Genomic DNA, 14,945 nt, shown 5'->3' on the forward strand with positions numbered 1-14,945 from the left:
TGTCTTGAGAGTAGTTAGTTGTCAGGGTCGAATAGCTCAGTGCTAGTTTAAGGTTTCCAAACTTTATAAATCATGTGCAGTTGTAGGGGGTACTTATTACTTTGGCATCCTGTGAGTGGTTGGAGGTAGGAAAGGATAGGGTCAGTGTCAGTGGAGAGAAGTAATCAGTTTAATAAATAAAAGTAGGGTTTGATAATGTGCATTTCTAATATTCATTGTCTGGGCTTTTCTCTCGTCAGTTTGACCGAATATTTCATATATGTCTGTATGAATCTGTGTGTCATGTACATCATTGCAAGTTTTATGTTTTAAAAAGGGAACATCTGATATACCAAAAATAGTTTCATGTTTTACTTGCTGTAGCATAAACTCTAGAGGTTTTGATATTCGTAGGTTTTCTCAAGATTCTCCTTTTCTGATTGCAGTATCCTCCAGCAGTGCAGCATTTGGTTGATCTTGGTGCAGTCGAATTCTTATCTAAACTTCGCCCTAATGTGGAGCCGAATCTGCAGGCGGAAATTGATGGCATTCTGGATGGACTTTTTAGTCTTCCTTCAGAAGTTCCTGAAACATATACTTCATCTTATCAGACCAGTCAAACTGGTAACTCTCTGAAATCAAACTGATGAAGTCAATTAATCAATCATTCTGTTAATATATTGCTTCTAATGGTTAATTCTAAGGAAAGGGACCTTGGTGGTGGTGGTGGTAGTTGCTCAGTCATGTCCGACTCTTTGTGACCCCACGGACTATAGCACACCAGGCTCCTCTGTTACAACTTACTTTTCTTGTATTAATTTATATGAATTTGACCATAACTCTCCTCCTCTAACATTATACAGGGACTTGCGTGTAGGTCATATGGTAAAGAATCTGCATGCAGTGCAGGAGACCCAGGTTCAATCTCTGGGTTGGAAGATCCTCTGGAGAAGGAAATGGCAACCCACTCCAGTATTCTTGCCTGGAGAATCCCATGGACAGAGGAGCCTGGCGGGCTACAGTCCATGGGGTCGCAAAGAGTCAGACCCGACTGAGCAACTAACACCACCAACATTATAGACAGGAGGACAGTTGTGTAATTTTGCCTTTTTGGTTGAGGGGCATAAAAAGATGCAAGTAACTTTCTTTATGTGAGACTACTTTGACGGATTGTTTTTTAAACGATAAGAAATATTCATTGAGCACTCATTACTAAGTGCCAGGCATTGTTTTAAATGTTTTATACTTTCATTTTGGAACTGTGTTCTTCATAGTGATACTCATGATTTTGTTATGGGATACAATCAAAATGAGCTACACATTTAGTATACCTGCTAAAATCAGAGTCAAAGAGACTAGATTTATGTCCCAGGTCTGCCACTAGCTGTGTGGTCTTGGCTAAGGGCCTCAGTCCCTCTAGGCTTTGTTTTCTCTTCTAGAAATAGGTACAATAAACGAGAACATCTTACAAGATTTTTGTGAGGGTTAAGTGAGACAGTACTTAGCATAGAGCCCAGCGTCTATTAAGCCCAGAACTCCTATTTGATGTCCAGTAGTTCCTTGCTCATGGAAAGCATTTAAATTGATGTGAAGAAAAGCAAATGCTCCTGAAATTTGTGAAAAGTATAAGATTTTCATACTCTTGAGTATGAAATTGAAGTAGAAGTATAAACAAGTGTGTTTTTGCTCATTTAATCTGTTAGACTTGATGTTTCTCTATGCAGTGCTCTGCTGTCCCTGCTGTGACCCTTGGGCCTGCTCACAACAGGAAATAACAATAGCAGCTGCCATTTACTGAATTCTTGTGTGATTGTGATTTTTAACAGTGTATTTTAGAATTTCTTTGTAAGGCATAACAAAGAAAGGATAATCTTATATCATGAATTTTCAACGTAGTTCCTGCAGGTAATGTTAGAGGAGTGGTCGTGGGCTAATTTATAGTTATCTGTATCAGTCTGAGGACCATTGGCATGAAAATTGCAAATGGAAAATTACAAAATTGAGTTTTAGCCTTTTCTTCATTCTCAGTCTCATTACAATTGAAGTGCTGAATATGCGGTCATGTATGATAGGGGATAGTCAGAGTTACTGAAAGGTAGTGCCTGAATCTTGCCTTGGCAACTTTTTTCTTAAAAACGTGAATGGAAAATTGAAGTGATGGGGAACTATGTGGCGTAAAAGAGGAGAGAGATGGACTAAGAAGCAGAGGTGAACAGTCCTTGAATTAATCCTTGCAGCGAATTCTTTATGTATATTGTGCATGTTTTCATTCTAAGAAATAATTGCAATTACTTAACAGTAAAAGAAGAAACTCCCTGAGTTTGAAATTGACTCAGCAGTCACATTTTTTCCCTCTTTAGGAGGACAGATTATTCAGAGAAACATAACTGCATTTTTTTTAGTTTTTAAAATGATCCAGAGACTTAAACCATTAACATATGAAAAGAGCAAGTTTTTCTTTCAGCAAGTAATGCGTTAATAATATATATATTTTCTTTTCAGATTTGCTGCATCAACCTGAAATCGTAACAGGATATTTTCCTCAAGAGAAAAGTACTTTGCAGCAGACAGAAATACCTTCACGACCTGTGGGTGAGTGTCTGTGGTGAAGTAGATACTGTTGACCTCGGAAATTGGAACATAATATACTTTTCCTCATTGTTCTGAAGACATGTTGTGGTCAGACTTAAATGTTTCAGCACCAAACTGTTTATTTCCTCTAATTAGATTAGGATAGTCTAAAGGGTCCAACTTAATTGTTCTTACTGCCTTTGAGCTGCCCTGTGGGTGTGGTAATGGTGCCGAGGTCCTTGGAGCTTGTTGAGCGGGGAGTCTCTGTTAGGAGCTGAGCTGTGCCCTGTCACCTCATGAGAATTCACGTCACCTCGTGAATTCTCCAGCTCACCCAGCAGGACTGTCCATCCACTGACACAAGCCAAAGACTCTGGATCACGTTTGTTTTTCCCTCTGTCGTTATCCCCACATCGGTTGACCTGCGAGTTCTGGTTTAGAGCCTCTCCCGGGAACCTCATCCAGGGCTTCCTGTGTCTGACCTCTGCTCACGTGCCACCTCCTCAAAGAGGCCTTCCTGACGACTCCAGCTAGGGTCACTTTTTCTCTGTCTTTGGTTTTCTTCTTACATGTGTTTATTAAACTCTGTGTTTATTTACGTCTTGTTTGTCTCCCTTGTTGTAAGCTTAATGGCAGCCACAAGAACCGCTTCGTCTGGTGTGGGTGTGGGGAACAATGCTGGAAATGCACTAGGTGTTCAGTATGTATTTTTTGAATGAATGAGTGAATCTTCATGGAGTCCCAGATTGATACTCTTAATAACCCCATTTTACTAGTGAGGACCTTTGGACTTAGAAAAGGATAAAATCTTTGTAGTAGATGACACAGTTAGGGCATGGTTAAGTGAGCGTGAACTTTATATTTTATTGCCTGTGAAGTTGAAATGAAAAGGCTGTTTCCGGTGATATTTCTATGGACATCAAGTATTCAGAGCAACTCAGTTTGGAAGCCCTCTGTTACAGAAAAGATTTTGTAGAAATTCTCAGATTGAGTACAGTGTAAGAGGGAACAGAAGACTTGCTCAGCTGTTAAAATACTTGGCCTTTCCTTTCTGTAAAAGTTGTGTTAGATTTCTTGGGAGCTTAGGTTTGATATGGTAGTTCTTTGTGTTTGTGGCTGAGAGGCTTAATGTAGTGATAACCGGAGACATCGGAAGGGAGTGTCTCCAGGGCTGGGAAGGGGGGGTATTTGAGTGAAGCTGTTGAAAGCATCCAGGAAGACTGAGACGGTGACGCATTTTTGTGTGAGTTGTAGTTTGTGGATTTGATGGTGTGGATTCTTTTAGACGCATCTTTATGTCCTTCCCAACTCTTGCTTTTCTCTTAGACGGTAAGCCCTGCTTTTATGTTAACAGTTTTGAAAGAAGCAACTGTGCTGTGTTTGGGAATTTAATAATATCATTACCTGAATTTAGCAATCCCATGCTCTTTTTAAAGCATGTGGCAGAAAGACTATTTGCCATTTGGAAGGGCTTCTGTGTTGCCACCTTAAGTTGTACACGAGAAGATCTGTTTAAAAATAATTTGAAGGAGGGTAGTATAAAATTGCATTCGGTTTCTTGGATTTCTTTTAATTTTGTTTGAGCACTGATATTTGATCTTTAACCTTATGGTCTTCAAGTCATCCTCAAAGAGTAACTGTTAAAATATCGAACCCTATTTATGATATTTGAACTTGACTTACTAAATACAGTGTATGATTACATTTATATCATTTTTAATTTCTACAGTTAGAGATCGCCAAATACCAGTTTCTTTTTTGTTTAAGGTCTTTGTTCTGGGTAGCCACGTGATAGAATAAATAGTTGCTGCTGTAAATGTCGTTCAATATTGGTTTCTAAAAATAATAAGAATTGTGTTTAAATTGTGAAAAGAGATGTTATTTTTTCTTTGAGGAGACAAATTTGCAGCTGATCTTTTTGACATACTTCAGGGAACTGTGAGCTGTAACTTTATTTGGGGACTTGTTTTGAAGGCAAAGCGTTCCTCGGAACATTGCAAATCTGTCCACGTTGCCTCCTTCGCTGCCTTATGTTTTGCTCTTCCGTTAGCAGCGAATCGGACTGCGAAGTGTTTGAAGTTTTCTACTTTCCCCTGGCTCCCCCTGACTGCAGCTGACAGACATGTTCTCTCGTCCAACGAAAGGTACTATGCCCGATGTATGGCAGGTGTTTTGGCTTCTGGTATTTGTAGCCATGAAGTCTGAGAGTTATTGCTATACATTTTCATCAGGAAAAAAAAAAAAGATTCTAAAAGTGGCTGTGGTTGGTAGTAATGGGAATATATGAATGATTTTCAGTATTTCAAAAAGCAAGCCAGAAAATTCCCCTTTGCCTTTAATCAGGCTTCACATCAAGTTTCTTTTATGTGCTTGGAATCCTGTGCATGCTTTGGTGACATGAGTCATCTCTTATCAACCAGATTAGCTGGCCATTGCTTAGGCCCTTGGTGTATAAAAATGGAGCAATTAAACATAAATGCAGTCTTTTTAGTAGACAGTATATTTCAAAACATGGACTCTGTTAGGGGAAGGTTGGAGACCTCTGATCTGATCTTATGTAATGGATTTTATTTGGTCACTAATCCTCAAAATAGAGAGATGATATCTAGAAGTTTGGAGAGTGTCTAGTTTCACTTTTTGCTAAAACTTAATTTCAATGAATGTCACACCAAATGTGTTGTCTGCCTTGTTTTGGTGAGAGTCTGAAAAATAAAGATCAATGTCTAGAGTTTGGACCAAATAGGGGGATGCTATTAAGTGACTTCTGATGATGGCCGTTCTAGGCCTGCAGTGAATTTTTTTGGAAAAACATGCTGAAGAGGTTGCATGCAGCTGGGGTTGGGCCCGGGTGGCATTGATCTGTCAGTTCTGCGTTGGGTAGGGAAGAGCAGTAAGGAATCTAATGCCTAGAATTTAATTCTGGATCTACTCTGATTTCCTCTGTTTTATTTCCTAATTCATTTAGCAGATTTCATTGACCTCATTTCATGGCATTGTGATGGTCCCTGGGCACACAGCGGTGGGCACTGTGATGTCCCTGCTCTTGAGGAGGGCCCAGGGGCCTGCAAAGTCAACAGGCAGTAACTGCAGCACAAATTCTGGGCACGTGAAAGAACACCTCGCCCAGGCTTGCTCATTGGTTAGGGAGGAGAGCTGGGAAGGTTTCCCAGGGGACGATGTATCAGCCGAGACCTGAAGGGTTCTGATAGGGTCATTATGCTGCCTGGTTCCATAGAATCTGGCATGGATAAACATTTTTTAAAAATAAAGACTGTATTTTGTATATTTTGTAGCTCTTTAAGAAGTAGTAACCACACTGTAATCTGGAACTCCTGTGAACTGTTGAAAGATGTTATCATGCAAGATTTTCCTGCTGAGATATTCCTTCAAAGGCCAAAAATTGTTCAGGTGCGTTTCCTCTGTAATTATTTTAGATTTTGAAATAGGGGACTTTTTGCAGTGAAACACATTGTGCAAAGTAGGAATCCTTGGGAGGCAAGTGTACACTCTCATATTTAGATAATGAACTACCGGACTTTTCAGACCCATTATTCTCTAACTTACTTGGACAGAGGTTGTTCTCCTGATGGGCAATGGTCTCATTTGGCACACTCAGTCCAGTTTGGCCACCTTGGCCTCACCATTGATGGGTCACTTGATGGGGAGGACAGACGTGGGGCACTGACGTTGGGTGGCCGTGACCAGTCTGATCAGTGAGACTCACTCTGAGCGTGTGGGTTCGAACATGCAGTGCCGGCTGCTGTGGGGACGGCAGAGGTGAGCAGTGTGGCTGCCTTCTAGGCGCCAGGCTGCAGCCTGCCACACCCATGTGCGGCAGAGATGCTGGAGCCTGCTCTGGGCTGCAGCCTGTCCACAGCGTCCGGTCAGGCCCGGCACCCTTGCTCTGCAGTTACCAGGCTGAGATGGGTGCTGTGAGTGGCGGCTGTGAATACATGCTGTCCCAGCTCCAAGTGATAGCAGAGGAACAGCTGTTAATCAGCAAAACATGCCAAATGATTTGGCTGTTTGATATGAAAAAGCCTTGCTGTACTTAAAAAAAAAAAATACTCTGTAACAATGTCTCGAATGTTGACTTTTTTCCTGTGTTCTTCGGGATAGGTACTCAACTAACAGTTCAGAAATGAGAAACGCTGACTGTTCCTTTTAAATTAGTTCTTCAACCCGTCTTCCAGCAGTACGCTGTCATTTTTACCCGTTTCTGCCACTTCTTTCTTATAAATGTTTGGCACCTTATTGTGATTTCTTTGATTGTCCATTTAACCTTGAGTAAGCTTTGTGTCTGTCTTTGCAGTTGAGCACTTTGTTCCCATGGTCGTTTTCCTCACTCTTCATTTCAGAGCCTTTTATCTCTGTTGAAACTGGCCTTTGGAGGAGACGGGAAGCATCGTCTGGCATTACAGTCAGTGTCCTGCCTGCAGCAGCTATGCACGTGTTTAAGAAACAGACTCAATTTCCACAGAGATCCAAGTTTCTTCTCTAATAAACAAGGTATTTCTGTTTGTTTATTCCCTGTGCACTGGTGGTGTTTGTAGATTCTTCCAAGAACTCCCCATTGTACTTACTGTCAGGCTTACTGTGTGTGTACATGTTCACAGAGGAAATGCCCCATCCTGAGTGTTTATCAAATTAATCTTTGAAAACAGTGTATTAATGACGGAAGAACTCATGAGCCCATCCCCTTTTTTTTCTTTAAACAGAATGAACTCATTAACTTTGTTTAAAAAATTTGTTTGTTTGGCTGTGTCTGGTCGTAGCTGTATTTCTGTTTGTTTGGCTATGTCTGGTTGTAGCTGTATTTCTGTTTGGCTGTGTCTGGTTGTAGATGTATTTGTTTGGCTGTGTCTGGTTGTAGCTGTATTTGTGTGTGTTGTTTGGCTATGTCTGGTTGTAGCTGTATTTCTGTCTGTTTGGCTGTGTCTGGTCGTAGCTGTATTTCTGTTTGTTTGGCTGTGTCTGGTTGTAGCTGTATTTGTGTTTGTTGTTTGGCTGTGTCTGGTTGTAGCTGTATTTCTCTCTGTTTGGCTGTGTCTGGTCGTAGCTGTATTTCTGTTTGTTTGGCTGTGTCTCGTTGTAGTTGTAGCACGCGGGTCTTCCTCATCATGTGGGACCTTGGGATCTTTTGTCGCAGCATGTGGACGCTCTCACTGTGGCTCGCGGGCTGGGTTCTCGGAGCACACTGGCTTAGTTTCACCCCGGCATGTGGGATCTTAATTGTTCCAGGGAGGGAACCTGCGTCCCTGCATTGCCAGGCGTTTCCTGGGTGGCCAGGGAAGTCCCCGCGTCCTCTTTTTTGATATGAGACTTCTGCACGATGTGTTTCTCCCATGCGTGCAGTGGCGATAGGAACTAAGGACTGGGATTGTAAGTCCAGCTGATCACGTAGGGCTTTGGGCATTTTAGCAAGTTATACGTTGTGTTAAGAAATTGTTCGGTTTGAAAAATACCTGTCTGTATTTTATGGAAACTATTTTAATGCAACTTGTGGTATAGGTGGTTAATATGGTAGCAGTGCCAGACTCCTCAGGGAAAGAGCACCACCTAATGGCCACCAGGAGCACTCTGGGCTGGCCTTGTCACACCCGCACTTCAGTTCAGGGTTTCTGTATTCTTGTGCAGTATCCATTGAAAGTTGAATGTTTAATTACAGTGACTTGTCATGCTCATAGTTAAGACCTGTTTTGTTGAGAGCATCACTGATCCTGTGCTACTTGAATAGTTATGCTTTATATCAGCTTTATTATGGACTTCAGGGGACCTGGAGTTTCCTCAGTAACATTCTTGAGAGCTTGTGGGTACCCCATATTTCATCAGAGAAAGAGTTAAGTGCAATTTGGTTGGTTAAAGTAGTAGATAAATCAGAAGACTTACTCATCTATTAAATAAATGTTTATCACCGATTCTGTGCCAACCAGTGCTTGTGGGCAGGGGTACCTCTCGTCAGATCAGGGGTGGCGGCACCTCTTGTCAGATCAGTGGCGGCAATATGTTAGAAGTGAAGCACACAGTACGTGCACTGTGCTTGAATCATCCTGAAACCATCCATCCACCTGTGGCCTCCCGTCCCTGGAAAAACTGTCTCCCATGAAACCGGCTCCTGGTGCCAGAAAGGTTGGGGGCCACAGCTCTAGAGGTGAAGCACTGAACAGGGCAAGTGTGGTGCCACCTGTTGGAGCTTATGCTGTGGAAGGCTGGTACAGGCCGCAAACACAGGAGTGTTCAGGTAGGTCGTGCCTGAAGGGGATAGGAAGGGTGCTGTGACAGAACGTGACCCGGGAGACGGGTCACCTGGGTAGGATGGTCAGGGAGGGCCTCCAGGAGGAGGTGGCCTGACAGTGAGTAGGAACCTCCATTTGAGGGGCTGCAGGAGGAGAATTCAGGGAGGCCAGAGGCCTCGGCAACCTACTCCAGTACTCTTCCCTGGAAAATCCCACGGGTGGAGGAGCCTGGTAGGCTGCAGTCCATGGGGTCGCTAAGAGTCAGACATGACTGAGTGACTTCACTTTTACTTTTCACTTTCACGCATTGGAGAAGGAAATGGCAACCCACTCCAGTGTTCTTGCCTGGAGAATCCCAGGAACGGAGGAGCCTGGTGGGCTGCTGTCTGTGGGGTCAGACATAGTTGGACATGACTGAAGCAACTTAGCAGCAGCAGCAGAGGCCTCAGGCACAAGGGCGACCTGCTTGAGGAGCAGAAGTCAGGCTGGAGTGAGTGAGGTGGTTAACTAGGTGGGGGTGCAGGAGGGGAAGGCGGGAGGTGGCCTGGGGCAGCGGGTATTGGGATTTGCAGCTCTTGGTATGACTTTGTATTTTCTTTGAAGTGCAGTGAGAGGCTCTTGGAGAGTTGTTATTGTTCCTCCCTCCGCAGATGTCTTTGTTTTACCTAATTCTTTAAAAAAAATTACGGTAAAATACACATGGCATAAACTGTGCCATTATAAACATGCAGTTTGGTGCGCTCACTGCATTCATGCTGCTGCGCCCTCATCACCATCCTGTGTTTCCAGACCTTTCTCTTCATCCTGAACGGAGACTCTGTGAGCACAGCAGAACCCCCATTTCTCCTTCCGTCTGCAGCCCCCGCTAATCTCTAACCTATTTTCTGGCTAGGTTCTTCATTTAAATGGGATCATACAATATTTTTCTGGCTGATTTCATTTAGTTTAGTGTTTTCAAGGTTCATCTATGTTGTAGCAGATGTCAGAACTTTATTCACTTTTATGGCTGAATAATATTTTATTGTATGTACACACCACGTTTTATTTATTCATTCATCTGTGGATGGATGTGGGGGTTGTTCCCAGCTTCTGACTATTGAGTGATGCTCTCGTGAACATTGGCATATCTGTTCAAGTCCTTGCATTCAGTTCTTTCGGGTGTATACCCAAGAAGAGACATACTGAGTCTTGTGCTACTTCTGTTTGTCTCTCTGTGTGTGTGCATGCTTAGTCATGTCCTAGTCTTTGCGACCCTATGGACTGTAGCCAGCCAGGCTCCTCTGTTCATGGGATTTTCCAAGCAAGTGTACTGGAGTGGGTAGCCATTCCCTTCTCCAGGGGATCTTCGACCCAGGGATCAAATCTGTCTCCTGCATTAGCAGGCAGATTCTTTACTGCTGAGCCACCTGGGAAGCCCTTAGCTTTCTGAAGAACCACCAAAATATTTTCCACAGTGGCTGTACAATTTTACATTCCCACCAATAGTGTATGAGGCGTCCAGTTTCTCCACAGCCTCTCTGACAGTTTTTTCTTTTTAATCATAGTCATCCTACTAGGAGTGAGGTGGTATCTCATTGTGGTTTTGATTCCCTAATGGCTGTTAATTAATGACTAGGGGTTCTCTAGTGACTTTTCGTGTGCTTATTGGCCATAGATTTTTAGAGAAATGTCCATCAAAGTTTTTTGCTCATTTTTAAGTTGGGATATTTGACTTTTTTTGTTGTGAGTTTTGGGAGTTATTTATATATCCTGGATATTAAATCCTTAGCAGGTGTTTGACTTGCAGATATTTTTCTCCCATTCTGTAGGTTGTTCCTTTGTTGATAATGTCCTTTGATGCATACAAGTTTAAAGTTTTGATAAAGTCCAGTTTATCTCTGTTTTCTTTGTTTGTTTGTATTTTTCCTGTATTATCTAAAAATTCGTTATAAATCCAAGGTCATGAGGATTCACCCCTATGTTTTCTGCTAAAGAGCTTTATGGTTTTAACTCATATTTTGGTTGTTAATTCATTTTGAGCTCATTTTTGCACATGGTTTGAGGTATGGTCTCTAAGAGGGCTTTAAGCAGGAGAGTAGATGGTTTGGTTTCTGATGTTGTAGGTGAACGGTGCTGGCTAGAAGGTTCTGTGTAATCAGGTCAGTTTCATATGAACCTCACGTGCTAAGGGAGCACTGCCGAAAAGGTTGACCTTCACTTTTCCCTCAGAGAAGCATTTCTACTATTTCCATTTTTTTTTAATGACAAAAAGCTCATAATCAGTCATTTGTCTGTACCAGGGAGTAATTTTATTTTTTCTCCCTCAGATGCCGTGTCCCAGAACTCTTCCCTGTCTTACTGTCCTGACGCCAGGGCGGCTCCGCATTCCCAGAACCCGTCTCCCGGAAGCAGCAGCCCGCGGCCCTCCGTGGTGGGGCGCACGGGTCAGCGGCCGCGGGGGGACGGCCAGGACTGGGACGCCGTGTCCTCCAGGTGACCGGGGCCGAGGGAGCTCTAGCGCGTGTCAGTGCTAGAGGGAGATCGCCTTTCTCCTCTGTCTTATCTTTTGAAGCGTTAACTCAGATGTTGGTCTTGTGTTAACCAGTGGCTTTCATACTTTGACCATGACCTCCAGTAAGAAATAAGTATTATACTGCAACCCAGCACTCAAAGCACAGACATATACCCTGAGTATGTGTGTGTGTGTGTGTGTCCCTGTGTCCGTACACCAAAACAAAATGTTCACAGAACTATTCTCTGATTTTGCATATTACAGAGTGAATTGCATTATTTGTTCATTTCTATTTTGTCAAGAAAATGGTGATTCTGACCCACTGAATTGTTTGTAGCAGCCACAAATGGACTGTGATCTAGTTTAAGAGCATAGTTTTTAAATGTTGGATACATCTTGATAACATTTTAATGAAACCCACTTCTGGGTTTCATTTAATTGTAATTTAAATATATTGGTGTTTACTGTTTAAGGGAATGATTGGAGAATTAAAACAAAGTCCCCTTCAAGGTGCAGAGTTCATGGTGTTTATGGTGTTTTATTTATTTGTTTGTACAAAGAAGATTTTTGCACATCGTTTCCTTAAAGGAACTGGCACGGTGTTTGTGTATTACCTCATCCTTAGGCTATAAGCATCTTAAAAACCTCTTAGGCTCTTCCTTAGATTCGTTACACTGAATGCTCCCTGAGACCAACACTTGTGTGTCGGCCTGATTCTTTTCTCCTGACATGACTAGTGTGGCCGCTCCAGGCTAACACCGACTCATGCTTGCTGTGTTCTTGGTGTTACCTCAAGGGCTTCACGTGCTTTGTCTCCTGTGGTGTCCTCATAGGAGTCCTGTGCTATGATTGGAATGATTATTATCATCATTTTATAGACAAACCTGAGGCTGGGAGGGCTGGGGGCCAACCCCAGTTTGCACTGCACAGGGGCTGGGCAGTGCGGTCCGAGATGGCTCCTCTGCTGAAAGCGCGGCTGCTGTTGGTCAGCGTGGTTTTCCTCCTCAGCTCGTTCTCTGAGCTGTAAGTAGTGTGCTGCGTGCTTTAAATTTTCACTCCTGAGTGAACTTCCTTCCAGCCTCTTTCAGAGTTAGAGAGAAGCCCAGCTCATTTCCATGTTTTTGGATGCTTGGTAAATTGCTGAAGGAATGACAACGTGTATTAAATTGTACGTGTTCAGTAGCGTCAGTCTGTCTCTGTGATTCAGCTTCAGCTGTGGGTAACATCAAAAGTCAACATTTTGGGATGCTTTGTAAACATGATGTTTCAAGCCTTTCTATGGCACTTTGATCCCCACCCCACCCTGTATACCCAAGGTAAAATTTTTTTTTTTTTAAATAAAGCTAAGAAAGATGGGATGTTCCACTTTTGGGTACATTTTCAAAATCATATGATGTTGACCGTCCTAAATAAAGTAATCCATTTCTCATCATGTTTTTCTGGCATTTTCTTGCATTCTTCAGTTGCTAACATTGGCTTCGTTCGAACATTTGGTGAAAATCACAGAAAGTCTAGGGAGCCATATGAACTATTTAGTTTTTGCCTTTATAAGTTATGGAAGAACTTTGCTATGAATCTGTTTGCTTTCCTTTAGAGGTGGATGGGTTTTCAGTACTTATGTCTATTATTGCTACAGGAATGTTGACATGTTTGGAGAATATCAGTTTGAAGAACAAAATATAAATGCATTCTTGGTTTCGCTTACAATTTTGAGCCATCTTTATGGAGTTTAATGTCATAAACTTGTCAAGGTTTCTAGCAGTCTGACCACAGTTGTTCCATGGAACAGTATAGTCGAGCCCAGTTCGAAGCTGCTTAATAAGGCAGACAGCAGCCGTGCAGTAGTCTGTCTGCAGGCGGTTTCCCCACCCCAGGGTCGTGATTGTCTTTGCTTGCTTTACAGTGGGAGTAGCAGCCACGCTCACGTCAGCTCGCGGGTCTCTGCCCCCTCGCCTCTGGACCTGGCGCCCGTGGACCTGCCGGAGCTGGCGGAGGACACGCTGGAGCTGCAGCTGCAGCAGCTGAGCCTGCCCCAGCTCTGCGCCTCCCTCCTGGAGGCCGCCACGCCCCTCCTGAGGACAGGTCGGTGGGCCTTGGGGCCAGAGCTCGCCTGTGCGCTTTGTGTTTGTTTCTGTTTTCTAGGACTCTCGTTTTTCTCTTTTTCACCTTCTGTCTTACGATCTTTAAAAATCTGTATTTACTTAGTGAGTTTACATTACTGAGGACTTAGTAAGGGCTTTATTGTCTTTCAGTTAAACGTGGATGTCACGGAACACTGTTCAGATAGAGTGTCCCCTTTCACTTCTGGCCTTTTATGGCACAGACATCCACTTGTGTGTGGCTATTTTAAAGGTAAGCAGTGAGAAAGAAAACAGCACAACTGAAGTGAGTTAGAGAAGATGGACTGGCAGGAATAGACCAAAAGAAAAACTCCTTGGTTTTGCTCTTTAGAGATTTTTTGAGTTGCTTCCAGTTGTTCACTCTTCCCACTCAGTTTTGACTTGAGTGATAAGTGAAAGTGAAAGTCGCTCAGTTGTGTCTGACTGTTTGTGACTCCATAGGCTATACAGTCCATGGAATTCTCCAGGCTGGAATACTGGAGTGGGTAGCCTATCCCTTCTCCAGTGGATCTTCCTGACTCAGGAATCAAACTGGGGTCTCCTGCATTGCAGGCGGATTCTTTATCAACTGAGTTATGAGGGAAGCCTGAGTGATGGGGACATGTTAAAAACCAGAACAGTCCCAACACTGGACTGTACCTTTGCAGTAATAGCTTCCTCTTAAAAAACAAACCAGAGTTCAGAAAACCCAGACCTTCTGGAATGACATTTCCTTACCACTATGCTGGGTAGGTTTGCGCAGATGTCCTGCAGTGAACTCTGGGAATTGGCTGTGATCTTCCTGGAGAAAGAATAGCGTGGCCAATGTCCAGGGCAGGTTACCACACACCAAGGCCCGCTGTGCTCAGCTGCTGGATGGGGTCTGCTGTTGCTGCTGCGTCGCTTCAGTTGTGTCCGACTCTGTGCGACTCCATGGATGGCAGCTCACCAGGTTCCCTCGTCCCTGGGATTCTCCAGGCAAGAACACTGGAGTGGGTTGCCATTTCCTTCTCCAATGCATGAAAGTGACAAGTGAAAGTGAAGTCGCTCAGTCGTGTTCGACTCTTAGCAGCCCTGTGGACTGCAGCCTACCCGGCTCCTCCACCTGTGGGATTTTCCAGGCAAGAGTACTGGAGTGGGGTGCCATTGCCCTCTCCGAACAGGGTCTGGTGCATGTTATTCCACGTGCTCCTCACACCAGCCTATTCAGTTCACCCCTCAGTGGTAGTTACTGCTCTTCTCCCTGTTTTACAAGGAAGCTGAGGTTTAGAGTGCTTTAGAAACTCATCCAAAGTCAGACAGCAAAAACCAGAGACTTGAACTTCAGTTCTGAGACCAAAATCCATGCACTTAACACTTTGCAAGGTAAAGGAACATTTGCAGTCTCCTTTGTATTTGTATTCTCTAAGTGTATACATTTTAAGTAATTGATAAACTTGTCAAAATATAAACACAAGATAAATTTTGCTTTGTTTGCTTTATACTGGCTGAGTGATAAGTGTATCCCACGCTAATGGTTCTATAAGTCCTGTGGCTATTTTTTGCTTGCTTGGAAGTGATGTGGAAGGG

The 14,945-nt window shown here is 43.3% G+C and overlaps 1 protein-coding gene across 3 annotated transcripts in view; it reads left to right on the forward strand.

The window, feature by feature from the left end:
- RTTN (rotatin) overlaps window positions 1-14,945 on the forward strand; it is a 108,956-nt gene that overhangs the window by 1,297 nt on the left and 92,714 nt on the right. For 2 of the 3 annotated variants that reach the window (XM_069569152.1, XM_069569154.1), the window contains exons 3-9: window positions 426-603; window positions 2,482-2,571; window positions 4,601-4,694; window positions 5,844-5,958; window positions 6,909-7,059; window positions 11,093-11,258; window positions 13,181-13,359. In XM_069569152.1, the coding sequence (XP_069425253.1) occupies window positions 426-603; window positions 2,482-2,571; window positions 4,601-4,694; window positions 5,844-5,958; window positions 6,909-7,059; window positions 11,093-11,258; window positions 13,181-13,359 (973 nt within the window). The remainder of the gene's footprint in view (window positions 1-425; window positions 604-2,481; window positions 2,572-4,600; window positions 4,695-5,843; window positions 5,959-6,908; window positions 7,060-11,092; window positions 11,259-13,180; window positions 13,360-14,945) is intronic. The other variant, XM_069569153.1, reaches the window with a different exon arrangement.

Source organism: Ovis canadensis, chromosome 23 (genome assembly GCF_042477335.2).
Source record: "Ovis canadensis isolate MfBH-ARS-UI-01 breed Bighorn chromosome 23, ARS-UI_OviCan_v2, whole genome shotgun sequence".
Lineage (NCBI taxonomy): Eukaryota > Metazoa > Chordata > Mammalia > Artiodactyla > Bovidae > Ovis > Ovis canadensis.